The sequence below is a fragment of the Cnephaeus nilssonii genome (assembly GCF_951640355.1).
Source record: "Cnephaeus nilssonii genome assembly, chromosome: 5".
NCBI classification, from domain to species: Eukaryota; Metazoa; Chordata; class Mammalia; order Chiroptera; family Vespertilionidae; genus Cnephaeus; species Cnephaeus nilssonii.
This window is the reverse complement of record NC_137076.1, coordinates 6,404,194-6,418,509: the sequence shown is the minus strand read 5'-3', so window position 1 is coordinate 6,418,509 and position 14,316 is coordinate 6,404,194. Positions and strand designations below refer to the sequence as shown.

The following is a 14,316-nucleotide window of genomic DNA, read 5'->3' as shown; positions in this document are numbered from 1 at the left end:
TCTTTAACGACCAAGGAACCTCAGTATACAACAAAACACTCTGAACAGCATTCAGATCTTCAAAACCCAAGGCAAACTGGGATCAAATGTAACGTTTTTCAAACAATGATGCTGACAGCAAGGCTGAAGATTTCCAGTAGATTGTGGGCAGGTAGATGGAAGTCTATGGTTGGCATTGACTATTGCAGAACATCTTGAATACCGATTTTCTTCAATTTTTGCCCCCCAAAACGAAACAAACAGATCTAAAACATGCCATTGCTGTAGCACCATCAATAAATACTATAACGTTTCAACAAACTCAGTTTACTTGATACAGTTTCAAAAAAAAGTTGTCTTTAGTGGTCAAGTACGAGGCTTATGAAAACAGCACATCCATGGTTTTTTAAGCCTAACTGTGATAATAAGCAAAGCACAATTTCCTTTGTCAGTAGATTCATCTCAACTAATAGCAAAGAAAGATGAGCTGATGTTTTTTAAAACCTGAAGAGTGATATGCTCAGTCATCAATTTGTTGTTAAAACTGCAGAAGTAAATGAAGAAATTCTGGGATTCCTCAATTTCCTCTTAAAGTTGTGACAGTACTTGGAATGTAAGGTTTCACAAGTTTCTCCTTTGCAATTAAAAGGGCTATTTAACATTAAGTTTTCATGGCCTTTGAAGATTCCTGTTAATATTCCAATACAGTCCAATCTTAAAGCTGCAGAGAATTGTGCTTTGCAGAACACTGTTTTTAATGGCATAAATTTAACAGTGTTTGGCATGGTGTCACTGCCCAACACTCAAATAACTCAACTGGAGAAGTAGACCCTATCTTCTACATCATAACGTGAATATATGCTTGATAAAAATCTCAAAAAAAATTGGCTGTCATCTTTAGCTATGTCAAAGGAAAAAACATAAACTAGGAGTATTGATGATGGAAGCATCTGGTCCCTCTTGCAGAGCGATGAATGACTTTATAGGCGGCAGCTGGGTGGCAGGGCGATACAGGCATCCAGCTATGCCCGAGCCCCCGTAGGTGAAATTCTTTGTTCATTTTCTTTTTATGCACCCATCTGCCGCCTAAAACCTGACACCATTTAATGGTGCCCTTGGTCAAATCTAAATGATCTTACTTTCATAATCCTCTGATTCTAGCTTGAAGAGTCAAGATGAACTCTAACTCATGGGATGGACAAAAAGGAAGATGTAAATAAGTTTTCAGAGCTAAAAAGCCTCTTTTTATACAAAATTAAACCTTAAACTTTAAAAGAACATTGACTTTGGGGGGTGGGGGTGGGAAGAGATTAACCAAAGAACTTATATGCATATATGCATAACCCATGGACATAAGACAATAGTGGGGTGAAGGTGGAGGAGGCACATGCAGGGGGGGGGGGGAGGGGGTAGGTGATATCTGTAATACTTTGAACAATAGGATAAAAAAATTAAAAAAAAAAAAAGAACATTATAACTCAAAACAATATAACTATCCTGGATATGCAATAGTATAAATGAACTCTGTGGCTACCTAGCCTGTTAAATACCTCATTAAGTAGTATAGGCCTCATCTGAATGCTCCTTGCTCTACCCACTATAACTCCCCATACCCTGCAATGCTGATATAAGTTGTGTGTGTGTGTGCGTGGGGGGGGGGGGGGGGGAGAATGCCTTTCTCTCCTATTCCTGAAAATCATTGATAAGTAACAACTCTATTCATAACGCCTAAATCTAAAAAGCCTGACCACTCCAAAGTAGATAAAAAACTTGTATTGAATTAGTAGCTGACGAGAGAATTCATGTAACCAGAACTGTGAGATGGATAATGTATGTTAAATAAGCTATTGTACAAAAATAGTTCTTTATACAATGTTAACTATTATAAGACTTTTGTTTAGTAAAATTCTAAATCATGTGCATTCACCATTGAAAGCAAGTTACAAAACTGAACTGTATAAAGAATGAAAGAATATGCCAATTACTATCAATTTACACATAACTTACATAAAACAAAAGATTTTTACCTTTTCATTGTAATTCCTATGTTTGGCAGTGATATCTAAGTTCTGGTGTGTATTTCAAAGTAAGCCCGGCCAGTGTGGCTCAGCAGTTGATCGTCAAACCCGGAACCAAGAAGTTGCTGTTTCAATTCCTAGTCAGGGCATATACCCAGGTTGTGGGCTTGATCCCCAGTAGGGGGCATGCAGGAGGCAGCCGATTGACGATTTTTCTCTCATCATTGATGTTTCTATCTATCCTTCGTCCTTCCTCTATCTCTAAAAATCAATAAAAACATTAAAAAAAAAGAGTAAAGGTTTTATTTTAAATATTCTATATTTCAAAAGGGATTATCCCCAATTTCTTTAACTGAATTTGTTTATAAATAATTTTCAGGTTTCAAATGAGTGTTTTCTCACCTTCCCAGTTGAAGAGACCACCTCTTTTCTCTTGTTTAAACTGGCTTTTAAAATTCCAGTTTCAAATCCTTTCCAGAAAAATTCTAACAGAGGAATGTAAGGTTACTTTTCCACAGCTTCAGTGTACTAAAACCCCAATGTGTACAGAACATAGTTCCATTTGTAGGCAAATTTAATTATTACCCTGGTGGAAAGTGGGTGCTTGGGTTTGTCCTTAAAGTCACCTTAATATGGAATTAGCAGTGATTTGTAAAGATTTATCTTAACTGTGTAGTTACCAATAGCTACTGTAAAATGAGTGTGTGTGGGGGGATAATGTCTAATATATGATGTTCTGCTTGTGTTTTGACTGCAACTCAGAGTAAGCAATACCTTTTACTCTGGACCAAGTATACACATGTGTATATATAATTTACAAGTTTTATAAAACAACTAGAGGTCTGGTGCACGAATTCATGCACGGGTGGGGTCCCTCGGCCTGGCTGGGGATTGGGGCCCAGTCCCAGGCTGGCCAGCTGGGAGTGGGAGGGGTGTGGGAGAGGGACTGAGGGAGGTTGGCTGTGGGAGCACACTGACCACTAGGGGGGGGCAGCTCCTGTGTTGAGTGTCGTAGCGACCAGTTGAAACAGTTTTTATAGATACCCTTCCTTTGCTCCATGCACTCTGATATTTTCTATTTAGTTTTTTTTTTTCTATTTAGTTTTTAAATAATGCTGGGCATGACTCATTTATTTTAAGACCCACTAACTGGTGAAAACACACAGTTTGAAAATCACTGCTGTAGGAGAACATGAGGAAATACATTTTATAAATTGTAAAGCACTACTGAGATGTGAGCAGCTGCTACTAAATATCCTCCAGGTTAAGGCTTTTATGGGCCTGAAGACAACCTCTTCTTCCTTGGGTACTGCAAGGGGCCACATCACCTAGGTTCTGGTAAGGAAGATAGTATTCACACTGACTTGTCATTGAGTCAACTTTCTAATACTCAGATGAGAACTAGAAAGCAAGGCATTAACCAAGTCAAAATCCAAAGAAGGGAAGACAAAGTAAAATATAAAAGTAAACAGTGCCTTATGGTTTATAAAATATTTTAACACATGATCTCTCTCTCTATATATATCTATATCTATAGATATCTATATATCTATAGATATAGATATATATATATTAGAGAGAAGAAGGGAGGGGGGAGAGAGAAACATCAATCGCCTGCCTCCTGCATGCACCCTGACTGGGGATTGAGCCCACAACCTTGACATATGCCCTGACCGGTAATTGAACTGGCGACCTTTCTGTGCACAGGACGACACTCGACCAACTGAACCACACTGGCCAGGGCACACGTGATCTCTTAATTGTAACAAGCCTAGGGAAAAAGTAATGCTGACAGGTCATCTGATCCTAAGTCCTTCACTCTACATCATACTAGGGAAACAAAGTGATCAGGACATGGCCAGTTGGTAGTGGGGCATGGCCAGCTGCTCTTAGTAGTCCCGTTATGTTTTGATACTGCTTGTGCTTAGAAGTCTATTATCTTCAAGTACTACAGCTTTCCATTCCTATGTGTTAAGAGTCCTGGAATCTTGGTTAGGGATAAACTCAACTCACATCAGACAGAAATTAAGTGCTAGGGATCTGTTACCTCTATCCCTTATACCTAGGTCAGTGGTCGGCAAACTGCGGCTCGCGAGCCACATGCGGCTCTTTGGCCCCTTGAGTGTGGCTCTTCCACAAAATACCAGGGCCTGGGCGAGTCTATTTTGAAGAAGTGGCATTAGAAGAAGTTTCAGTTTAAAAAATTTGGCTCTCAAAAGAAATTTCAATCGTTGTACTATTGATATTTGGCTCTGTTGACTAATGAGTTTGCCGACCACTGGGGTAGGTTTACTGAAAGGGAATGACAACAATGGTCAGCTTCTGTCATGTTTTTGCTCAGCTTCCTCTGGGGAAGACAGCCTCAGCCTTTGTCCACATGTGTTCATCCTTCTCCTCTGTAACCCCCACCCTCAATCTCTAACAAAAAAAAATTAAACAAACTTCCATATTCCCTAATTTAAGCCTCTCACCGCGTACTCCTGCGCCACCTCCTCCAATGGCACCACGCTGTGCTGCTGGTGGCTCTTGGATTCTAGGCACACCACACAGATGGCCTCGTTGTCCACCTCACAGAAGAGCTTCAGGGCTTTTTGGTGTTTGGAGCAGATACCCTTGTCATTCCCCAGGCTCGCTGAGTACGGAGTGGGGCACATATGGCGAATCACCTGGACCATGTTGGCCAGCTGCAAGTTGGGGCGAAAGCTGCGACTTGTAAAGCTCTTTCGGCACTGGGGGCAGGTGAACGGCCGCGGAGGGGCCGGAGGGGCCGGGGGAGGAGGCTGGTGGGTGTCAGGATACAGCTCTTCTTCCTCATCATATTCTTCCAGTACCTCCTCCTCTTCGTAGATGTCAATTCCCAGGTCTTCCAGGTAATAGTCCCCATCTTCCGCCTCTTCTTCCGGGTCCCACACGTAGTCCACGTTGTCCCAATTCCTTAGGCCACTGTCTCCGACCCAGGGTTCGGCCTCTGGGCCCTGGAACAACTCGTCAGCACTCTCCTGGTACAAGACCTCTCGAATGGCGTTGTCCCATCCACCGGCGGCCCCCACGGCCTGGCCGTCGTCGTCCTCCTCCCAGTCACCTTCCTCTTCGTCCCTGTCCTCGTCTTCCTTGCCCCACAGCTGGGTCACACACCCTCGGCAGAAGTTGTGCCCGCAGCCGATGGACACGGGGTCCGTGAAGTAATCGAGGCAGATGGCGCACACCGCCTCCTCCTGCAGGGTCTGCACGGGGTTGGGAGCAGTGGGATGGTCGGCCATCTCAACGCGCTGTCGGCAGGTGTTGGTCTCAAGGAGCGGGGATGAGACCGACTCCGCCCTCCCCCTCCTCCTCCCCCTCAGGCCGCAGAGAAGCCTCGCTCCCTCTCAGGCTCTTCCCGGCTCGAGGCCGAAGGCCCCGGCCCAGGTTCACGGCCGCGCTCCGCGGGCAGCGGGGTGGACCGGGCCGCGGCCTCACTCCCCTTCGAGGCTCAGCAAGCAAACGCTGGTCGCGGCACGCTTTTCCCTCCCTCGCAGTTTGCCCAATCGGCGTCCGCCTCAGCCGCCGGCTTCCTCACCTAACGGCTCCCGGCGACCAAGAGTGACGGGGGGAGGGCGCTCTAACCCGCGGGAGGGCGGTCTGGGCCGACGGCGGACCTCGTCTCTATGGTGCGCGGGGCCGCGCCGCCGGGAGCCGGGTGGGCGGCGGGAGGGCACTGCCTGCGGGGAGCGCGTGGAGGCCGAGGAGCAACTGAGCTGTTGAGCGGCGTGAGGACGCAGACACAGGGTCCCGCAGCCGCTCGGGGAGCCGGCTCCGAGCCCGACCTAGAGGACGCTGCGTGCGCAACCAGCCCAAGTGCCCGCGCGCCTCGGCGCTTCCAGCCGGAGGGAGTCCTTCGTGACCGGAGGACCCCGCTTCGCAGCGGCCGCGCTCGGGGTGCGGGGCGGAGGAGCCACGTGGGATTGAGCTGGCGGTGGCGTGGAGTGGCCGCAAGGTCAAAGTATCTGTCTTTGGGATTGGTGTGCCTCCACCTTAACTTTTCAAACCAGTGCACCCTTCTTGCTGTGTCTGCAGAGCCTCTGCTTCCCCACCCTGACTTCTCCCACGACCTTCACTTCTGAGTTCATCTCCACTGTCCCGCGACCCCTCGGGTACCTCAGACTCAGCGTGCCCTCACCAGCTTCTGTGTACCCTTTCCCTCCTTCCATTCTTCATCCTTCCATTCACCATCCACTCGCCCATCCATGCATTTTTCATTCTTCCATCTAGCCACCCAGTCATCTCATGCCTGCATAATCCATTCATTTATCCATCCACTTTGATCTGTCCACGTTATAGGAACAACAATAACAAAAAAACGAGTAAGACATAATTAGCCTCCTCAAGGAGTACAGAGTTATAGGCGCGTGGTTACCGTTCATTGAAGGTTCTCTAAGGTGTTTGTTTTTTTAAACTATTTTTACTTGACCCTCAGTAAAAAGTATATTGCATATATTGATCCAATACACACTTGCACATCTGTAACAGAAACACAGTTTCTGGAAATTATTCTTATGGCATTCAAGGCAGCTTGATGTGTTCTATTTTGCTTCAGTAAATGCTGTTCAAGATCCACTGAAGTGATTCCACCCCTCAGTACTTGGTCACTGTTTGGTTTGAGGAACATCACCTGCCCTAATGGAACCTTCAACACACCTTGGAACCCCCTCCCCCCTCTGGGCCTGAACTTGAACTGTAAGTGTCACAAAGCAAGGATGGTTGTAACTGTGCTGTCCATGTACACATAGTTTTCTATCCTAGTGGGGAACATACATCCAGTGCTCCCTACATATATGCTGAGTACATAAATGAATCAAGTCCCGCTGATTTTTATCTTCTCAGACTTAGGCTTTCTTCTTCCCTGTTTCTGCCATTCTAGATCTGACCCCATCATCTTCCGTGCCTGCAACCAAGGTACATGCCCTTGACCAGAATCGAACCTGGGACCCTTGAGTCCGCAGGCCGACGCTCTATCCACTGAGCCAAACCGGTTTTGGCATATTAGCCTTTTATTATATAGGATTCTCATCACCTTCGACTATATTCCTGTCATGTACTACTAGATGTGCCTTGGAAGAAACTCTTCCCCCATCTTCTATTTTCTTCCACTTTGAATAGAGTCAAGTAATTGGGACCCTGTGGTGAAAAATAGCCCATCACGTGTCATCCTAATGGTTCTGAGAGCCTTATGTCTGGAGAGGGTGGGAGTTGAAAGCCAGGCCTGAGCTGTCTAAGCCAGGACACCTATCCTTGGTGTTATTTGTTAGGGAACTATCAAGTAGATTCCCAGTATGCAATCTGGGAGCCTTCTTGGAGGTCATGGTAGAACCCAAGGAACCATGGGGGCAGGGGGAGGGTGTGGGTAGGTGGGGAAATCTGAGCACCCCCAGAAATCTCGGGTCTACCTCCACTCATTTCCCACCCTCAGGTAACCACTATCCTGACTTCTATTTTATTTTACTTTATTCTTTTATTAAATTTATTGGGGTAACATTGGTTAATAAGTTTATACAGGTTTCAAGTATGTAATTCTACAATATATCATCTCTATATTGTATTGTGGGTTTACCACCCCAAGTCAAGTCTCCTTCCATCACCATTTATCTCCACTTTTTAAAAAAAATATATTTTATTGATTTTTCACGGAGAGGAAGAGAGAGGGATAGAGAGTTAGAAACATCGATGATAGAGAAACATCAATCAGCTGCCTCTTGCACAACCCCCACTGGGGATGTGCCCACAACCAAGGTACATGCCCTTGACCGGAATCGAACCTGGGACCCTTCAGTCCGCAGGCCGACGCTCTATCCACTGAGCCAAACCGGTTTCAGCTATCTCCACTTTTTCTCTCTCCCCCCACCCTCCTTACTCTAGCAATCACCATACAGTTGTCTGTGTTCATGAGGCCTTTTTTTTTCTTAACCTTTTGGCACTTGGATGTCGAGTGTGACTCCACACGGTTAGCATCGGTAGCAGCTCGAGAAAAAAGCAAGCGAGTGCAAAGGGTTAATTGCTTTGCCCTTCTCTCCTTTGCTGTGTAAAAGTTAAAAAAATTTTTTTAAAAATTGATTTCAGAGAGGAAGGGAGAGGGAGAAAGAGAAATATCCATGATGAGAGAGAATCATTGATCGGCTGCCTCCTGCATGCCCCACACAGGGGATCTGCAACCTGGGCATGTGCCCTTGACCAGAATCAAACCCGGAACCCTTCAGTCCACAGGCCGATGCTATCCACTGAGCCAAACCGGCTAGGGCCAAAAGGTTTTTATTTGATATACTCCCATTTGTTTATTTTTTCTTTCTTTTTTATGGATTAATCCTCATTTGAGGATATATATATTTTTCCCATTGGTTTTTAGAGAGACTGGAAGGGCAGGGGAGAAAGAGGGAGAGAGAGAAATATCAATGTGAGAGAGACACATTGATTGGTTGCCTCCTGCACACGCCCTACTAGGGACCGAGCCAGCAACCTGGGCAAGTGCCCTGACTGGGAATTAAACTGTGATCTCCTGGTTTATAGGTCGATGATTTAACCACTGAGCAACACCACTCAGGCACTTTGTTCTTCTTTTGTAAGATTGCTGTGGCTATTCGAGGTCTATTGTGGTTACATATAAAGTTTCGAAATATTTGTTCTAGTTCTGTGAAATATGCCATTCGTATTTTGATAGGAATTGCATTGAATCTATAGATTGCTTTGGGTAGTATGGACATTTTAATGATGCTAATTCTTACAGTCTATGAGCAGGTATGTGCTTCTACTTATTTGTATCTTCTTCAATTTCCTTTTTCAGTCTCAGAATTTTCTGAGTATAGGCCTTTTATATCCTTGGTTAAAATTATTTTGTTAACCTAAAAAAACCATTGAAACCTGTAAAGAATTTTTGTGAGTTTATTTGAGCCAAACTGTCGCCATATACCTGAAAGCAGAACCTCAAGGAATTGAGATAACGCTCCGGAGAATGGTGGGTTACAACTGTATTTATACATTGCAACCAAAGGAAGGGACATAGGTGGGTTACATGAAATCCATTGGTGATAGATTAGAGAGGCGGGAGAAAGCAAAGCAGGGAAACCCCTGGGATTGGATAAAAAGTAAAATGATGGACACATACTTAGGTGGGTGCAGGAACAATTAACACGATAATGAAGGAATTTGTGGTATCTGTCCTGGCACCCAGCACATTTGGTTGTGCCCCAAGGGGTCCAGAAAAAGAGAAGTTACAAGTTACCCATACACTTCAAGGGTATGTTATCATAGATGCAAAAGGACAGATAGGCTCAGTTAAGGTAAAGGTTGACCTTGTCAGTGAAGATACCAGCCTAGGACGTAACTGCCCACCATGACTGCTTTTAGTTAAAGTTTAATTTCAGACCATCCTTTGTGGTTACTTTAGGTCTCTGAGTTTGCAAGAACGTCATGCAGGCCTCCCCTGAGCTTGTCATGTTAGCATGTGGCCCCTTTTGTCCAGTTTCTAAATATTTTATTTTTTTGAAGCAATTGTAAATGAGATTGTCTTCTTAGTTTCTCTTTTCATTATATAGTTTATCCTATATAATAAAAGGCTAATATACAAATTATTATATTTTTATATTATAAACCGGGAGTTCGACTGGGAGTTTAACCTGGAGTTAGACCAGGGTGGGATCGACACCCCCCCCACAGGTCCCACCCCTGATTGGCACCCCCACCCTGATCAGGGGCTGATCGGCTAAACCTCACCCATGCACGAATTCGTGCACCGGGCCTCTAGTTATTGTACAAACAGCCACTGATTTCTGAATATTAACTTTTTTTCTTTCTTTGCCACATTCATTTATTAGATCTAGTAGTTTCTTGTTGGAGTATTAGGGTTTTCTATGTACAATATCATGTCCTCTGCAAATAATGACAGTTTACTTCCTGCTTTCCAATTTGGATGCCTTTTATTTCTTCTTGTCTGATTGTTGTGGCTAGGACTTCCAGCACTATGTAGTCCTTGGTTATAATGTTTTGGTTTAGGTAGCCTTCACTTGGTCAGATTGATGGCTCTATAATTTAGCTGTAAATCTGGTTTGGGGCTGAGCAGGTGGGAGCAGCCTTCACCTACTCTGCAGCCATCTTGAAATCTCTGTTCTCATTTTCTTTTGTTTCAAGGTATCTTTTAATTTCTTCCTTGATGTCATTGTTGACCCATTCATTGTTTAGTAATGTTATTTAGCCTCCATGTCTTTGATTTTCAGCTTCCTTTTTGTGATTGATTTCTAGTTTCATGGCATATAGTCAGAGAAGATGCTTGACATTATTTCATTCTTTTTAAATTTATTGAAACTTGTGTTGTAACACATGGTCTATCCTAGTGTAGATGAAAGGGGCCACATGCTAACCTGACAAGCTCAGGGGAGGCCTGCATGGTGGTCTTGCAAACTCAGAGACCTAAAGTCACCACCAAGGATGGTCTGAAATTAAACTTTAACTAAAAGCAGTCATGGTGGGCCTGGTATCTTCACTGACAAGGTTAACCTTTACCTTAACTGAGCCTATCTGTCCTTTTGCATCTATGCTAACATACCCTTGAAATGTCTGGGTAACTTGTAACTTCCCTTTTTCTGGAGCCCCTGGGGCACAACATAATGTGCCTGGGCGCCAGGACAGAGACCACAAATTCCTTCATTGTTATCATGTTTATTGTTCCTGCACCCACCTAAGTATGTGCCTATCATTTTACTTTTTATCCAATCCCAGGGGTTTCCCTGATTTGCTTTCTCAGGCCTCTCTAGTCTATCACCAATGGATTTCATGTAACCCACCTACTCCCTTCCTTTGATTGCAATGTATAAATATAGAAGTAACCGGCATTCTCCAGAGCATTATCTCAATCCATTGAGGTTCTGCTTCCTGGCAATTGTTGACAGTTTGGCTCAAATAAACTCACAAAAAATCTTTACAGGTTTGAATGTTTTTATGTTAACACTAGAAAATATTACATGGGCACTTGAATACATATATTCTGCTGCTTCGGGGTGAAATGCTCTGAAGATATCCATTTGATATAGTGTGTCATTTTAAAAAATATATATATTTTATTAATTTTTACAGAGAAGAAGGGAGAGGGATAGAGAGTTAGAAACATCGATGAGAGAGAAACATTGACCAGCTGCCTCCTGCACACCCCCTACTGGGATGTGCCCACAACCAAGGTACATGCCCTTGACCGAAATCGAACCTGGGACCTTTCAGTCTGCAGGCCGACGCTCTATCCACTGAGCCAAACCAGTCAGGGCTGTAGTGTATCATTTAAGGCCACCATTTCCTTGTCAATTTTCTGTCTGAAAAATCTATCCATTTATTACAATGGGGTGTTAAAATCCCCTACTGTGACTGTATTACTGCAGTCTCTCCCTTTATGTCCATAAAGATTTGCTTTACATATTTAGGTGCTATGTTAGGTGCATAAATGTTTACAAAAATTACATTCTCTTGTTGAATTGCTCCCTTTATCAGTATGTAGTGTTTTTGTCTCTTACTATAGCCTTTGTTTTAAAGTCTATTTCATCAGATATAAGTATTGCTACCCCAGATTTTTTTTTTCATATCTGTTTGTATGAAATAACTTTTCCCAGCCCTTTACTTGTAGTCTATCTGTATCTTTCATTTTGAGGTAGATATCTTGCAGCTGTCCCGCCCACTGCTGCTCATAGCTCACTGCCCCGCCCTCCTGTAGCTCTCCTCTGCTCATAGCTCACTGCCCCACCCTCCTGCTGATTGGTTGTTACGTGATGAGGTACTGACTAATTTGCATATTACCCTATTATAAGTATAGATTATTGTCTGTATTCTCTATGCTGTACTTTATATCCTTGTGACTATTTTGTAACTGCCAATCTGTACTTCTTCATCTTTTCACTCCTTTTACCCAGTTTCCCAGGAGGCAGCTGATCGATGTTTCTAACTCTCTATCCCTCTCCCTTCCTCTCTGTAAAAAAATCAATAAAATGTATTTTAAAAATATATTAAAAGAAATGCTGGAGTACACCCTCAGGTCTCTCCTTGCCAGATACCTCCCCAGAGCAGTCCAGGCCAGGCCAGCCTGGCACATCCCACCAGTCCTCAGAAGCACATAAACTTAGAGCTCAGAAGTGGTGTATTCTGGCCATCAGGGATTTTAGGGAGACCTCAGCTCTGCCTATGCCCTGACTCATTGTCTCAATGGGCTTTCTCTTCAGTCACCTGCCTAGCTGTTGAAGATGCTGAGTGCCAGGCACCTCATCTCTTGATCGGGATGGGGGCTGGATGGAGCACCAGGGAGCCAGGATGTTCCTCCTGCATCCTCTCCCCCGGTGCATAGCAGGGAAGAGCAGGGAGGCCGCGTGCTTAAGAACTACTGGAGAGCCCCTAGAGAGCCCCTCCTCAGCCCCATCGGACTCAGGGTCAGGCAGGGGCCAGGCTACCCACCTGGGCGCCTGCAGGTCACCCCTGCGTCCCCGCCCCCAGCCACTGCTAGGGGAAGAGGGATTTCAGCACAGCCTCACTCCCTGAACTCAGCCCAGCAGTAACTAGACGGCTCTGGCTCCCTGGTCACTGCAGCCAGGAAGCCTGGAGGGGCCTGAGTGAGTGAGGGTCAGCCTTTGCCATCATGGCAGGCTGGCTCCCTCCTCCCGCTGTTTGCCTTGAGGTGAGGCTGTGTGTCTGCACTCTGATCTTCCTATTCCATTATGCGGCAGTTCCGGGCCAAGGAGAGGCTAAAAAGATACCCACACAACAGCCTGTGCCCTCAGTCACTCTTCTGCTTCCGCCCTGTGAGCTTCTCCAAGAGGTTAGAAGTGAGAAAAAGATGAGCCCAGGGAGGGGCCTTCCTGCCAGCGTTGTCGCCGACCCCGAGGCCAGCCCCTGGCCGCCTGGGCACGTCCTGCGATAGTCACCGGGCCATCCTGCAGACCGGGTGTGGGCGCTTTGAAACCTCAGAGCAGAGAGGTCCAGAGAGGCTTCCCCGGGGCGACGTGAATTCTGGAGCGTGACCTCAGGCGGCAGGCTTGGCCGGACAGTGAGGGTAAATGGGGGGAGTGCGGGTGCACCGGAGGTGGCTTGTAAGAAAGCCTCGCCGTTTGCTGGGTGGGAATTCTAATACTTTTCATTGAATACCCACAATTCATTATCACTCACTAATGAATTCATCAATTCGGCACATAATCCCAAAGCATGACTCCAGCCGGGCCACAGAGCAGCAGAGAAGTCTGCTCTGAGTGTGGGAGCCTGAACAAGGTCCAGGTTTGGATCCCGACTCCAGGGTGGTCAGCAGGTGAGGTGTGTGCCAGTGGTGTGGTTTGAGGGACAGGCGCTCAGGGTGACCTGAGGACTGGAAGCCTGACTTGGCTCTTCACCCACGGGCAGGTGCCCTGCCCTGTGGGAGCCAGGGGCCGGTCAGCAGGTGGAGAGCCGTGGTTCTGAGCCGAGGACAGCTGGTCTGGGCCCGGGACACAAAGCCAGTGCCCCGCTGGGCGGGAGCTGCTTTCCCCTGGGTCTGCGATTTGAGGGAAGAGCCCTGCTCAGCGGTCGCTCCGCTCCTGCCGGATTTGCAGGCCCCTCTTCCGCTCCTAGGGGGCCACGGTCTTCCTCCTTCGCCCTCCTGCCTTTGAACACTCGAGACTGTGGTGGCTGTTGGCCTCACCCAGGGGAACACGCAGGGCTAAGATGAACCGCCTCTGCGTTTGCCCTTTCTCTTCACAAGGTTCCCTCCTGGCAGGGGTGACTGGGGGGTGGCTCAGAGTCCAGCTGGGCCCAGAGCCCTCATCTTTGTTAGGGAACACTGACTAGCCATTGCTCTTCAGGTAAACAAAAGTGAAAGTGCTTGCGGTGCCTGGCCAGGTGGACCACCGTGCTTTCTGGGCGTGTTCATCCCTCTGTGGAATTAGACTCCGGGCCCTGGGTTTACTTCCTGCCGGGCTCTGGGTGCTGGTTGAATCATGTTCCATGGCCCGCTTCTGCAGGCGCACCAGACTCAGATCAGTGTGTGCCGGGGGTGCGGTGGGAGGGAACAGGTGCGTGCTCGAAGGAGCTCATGGCCTGGGCAGGAAGGACTCACAGGACCTCAGTGGAGGGAGGCAGCATGACGGAGCGTGGGGGCAGTGAGTGTTTCCAGTGGTCAGGGGCTAGTACAGGATCCCTTTAGTTCCATTTTGTGGTTCTATGGGCAAGGCCCTGAACTAGCCTCTCAGAGAAATAGGATTTTAAAAAGTTGAAGTGATGCCTATTTGCCAAGGACCTCGCCATCCATTTCCAGAGGAGACACCCCTGAAGGTCAGGATGACCTTGCTCCTGGTAG

At 46.4% G+C, this 14,316-nt stretch overlaps 1 protein-coding gene across 1 annotated transcript; it reads right to left on the bottom strand.

Annotated features, from left to right (window-relative positions):
• Nucleotides 1–1,406: 1,406 nt before the first annotated feature.
• TRIM52 (tripartite motif containing 52) lies at nt 1,407–5,630 on the bottom strand. Its single transcript, XM_079772825.1, has 2 exons — nt 4,469–5,630; nt 1,407–2,258 (listed from the first exon to the last, which is right to left on the bottom strand). The coding sequence occupies exons 1-2, from the start codon at nt 5,255–5,257 to the stop codon at nt 2,253–2,255; spliced, it is 795 nt and encodes a 264-aa protein (XP_079628951.1). The 5' UTR covers nt 5,258–5,630; the 3' UTR covers nt 1,407–2,252.
• Nucleotides 5,631–14,316: the final 8,686 nt, after the last annotated feature.

Coding starts and splice junctions, on each gene's coding strand:
- TRIM52 (XM_079772825.1), bottom strand. CDS start 5,257: ATGGCCGACCATCCCACTGCTCCCAACCCCGTGCAGACCCTGCAGGAG.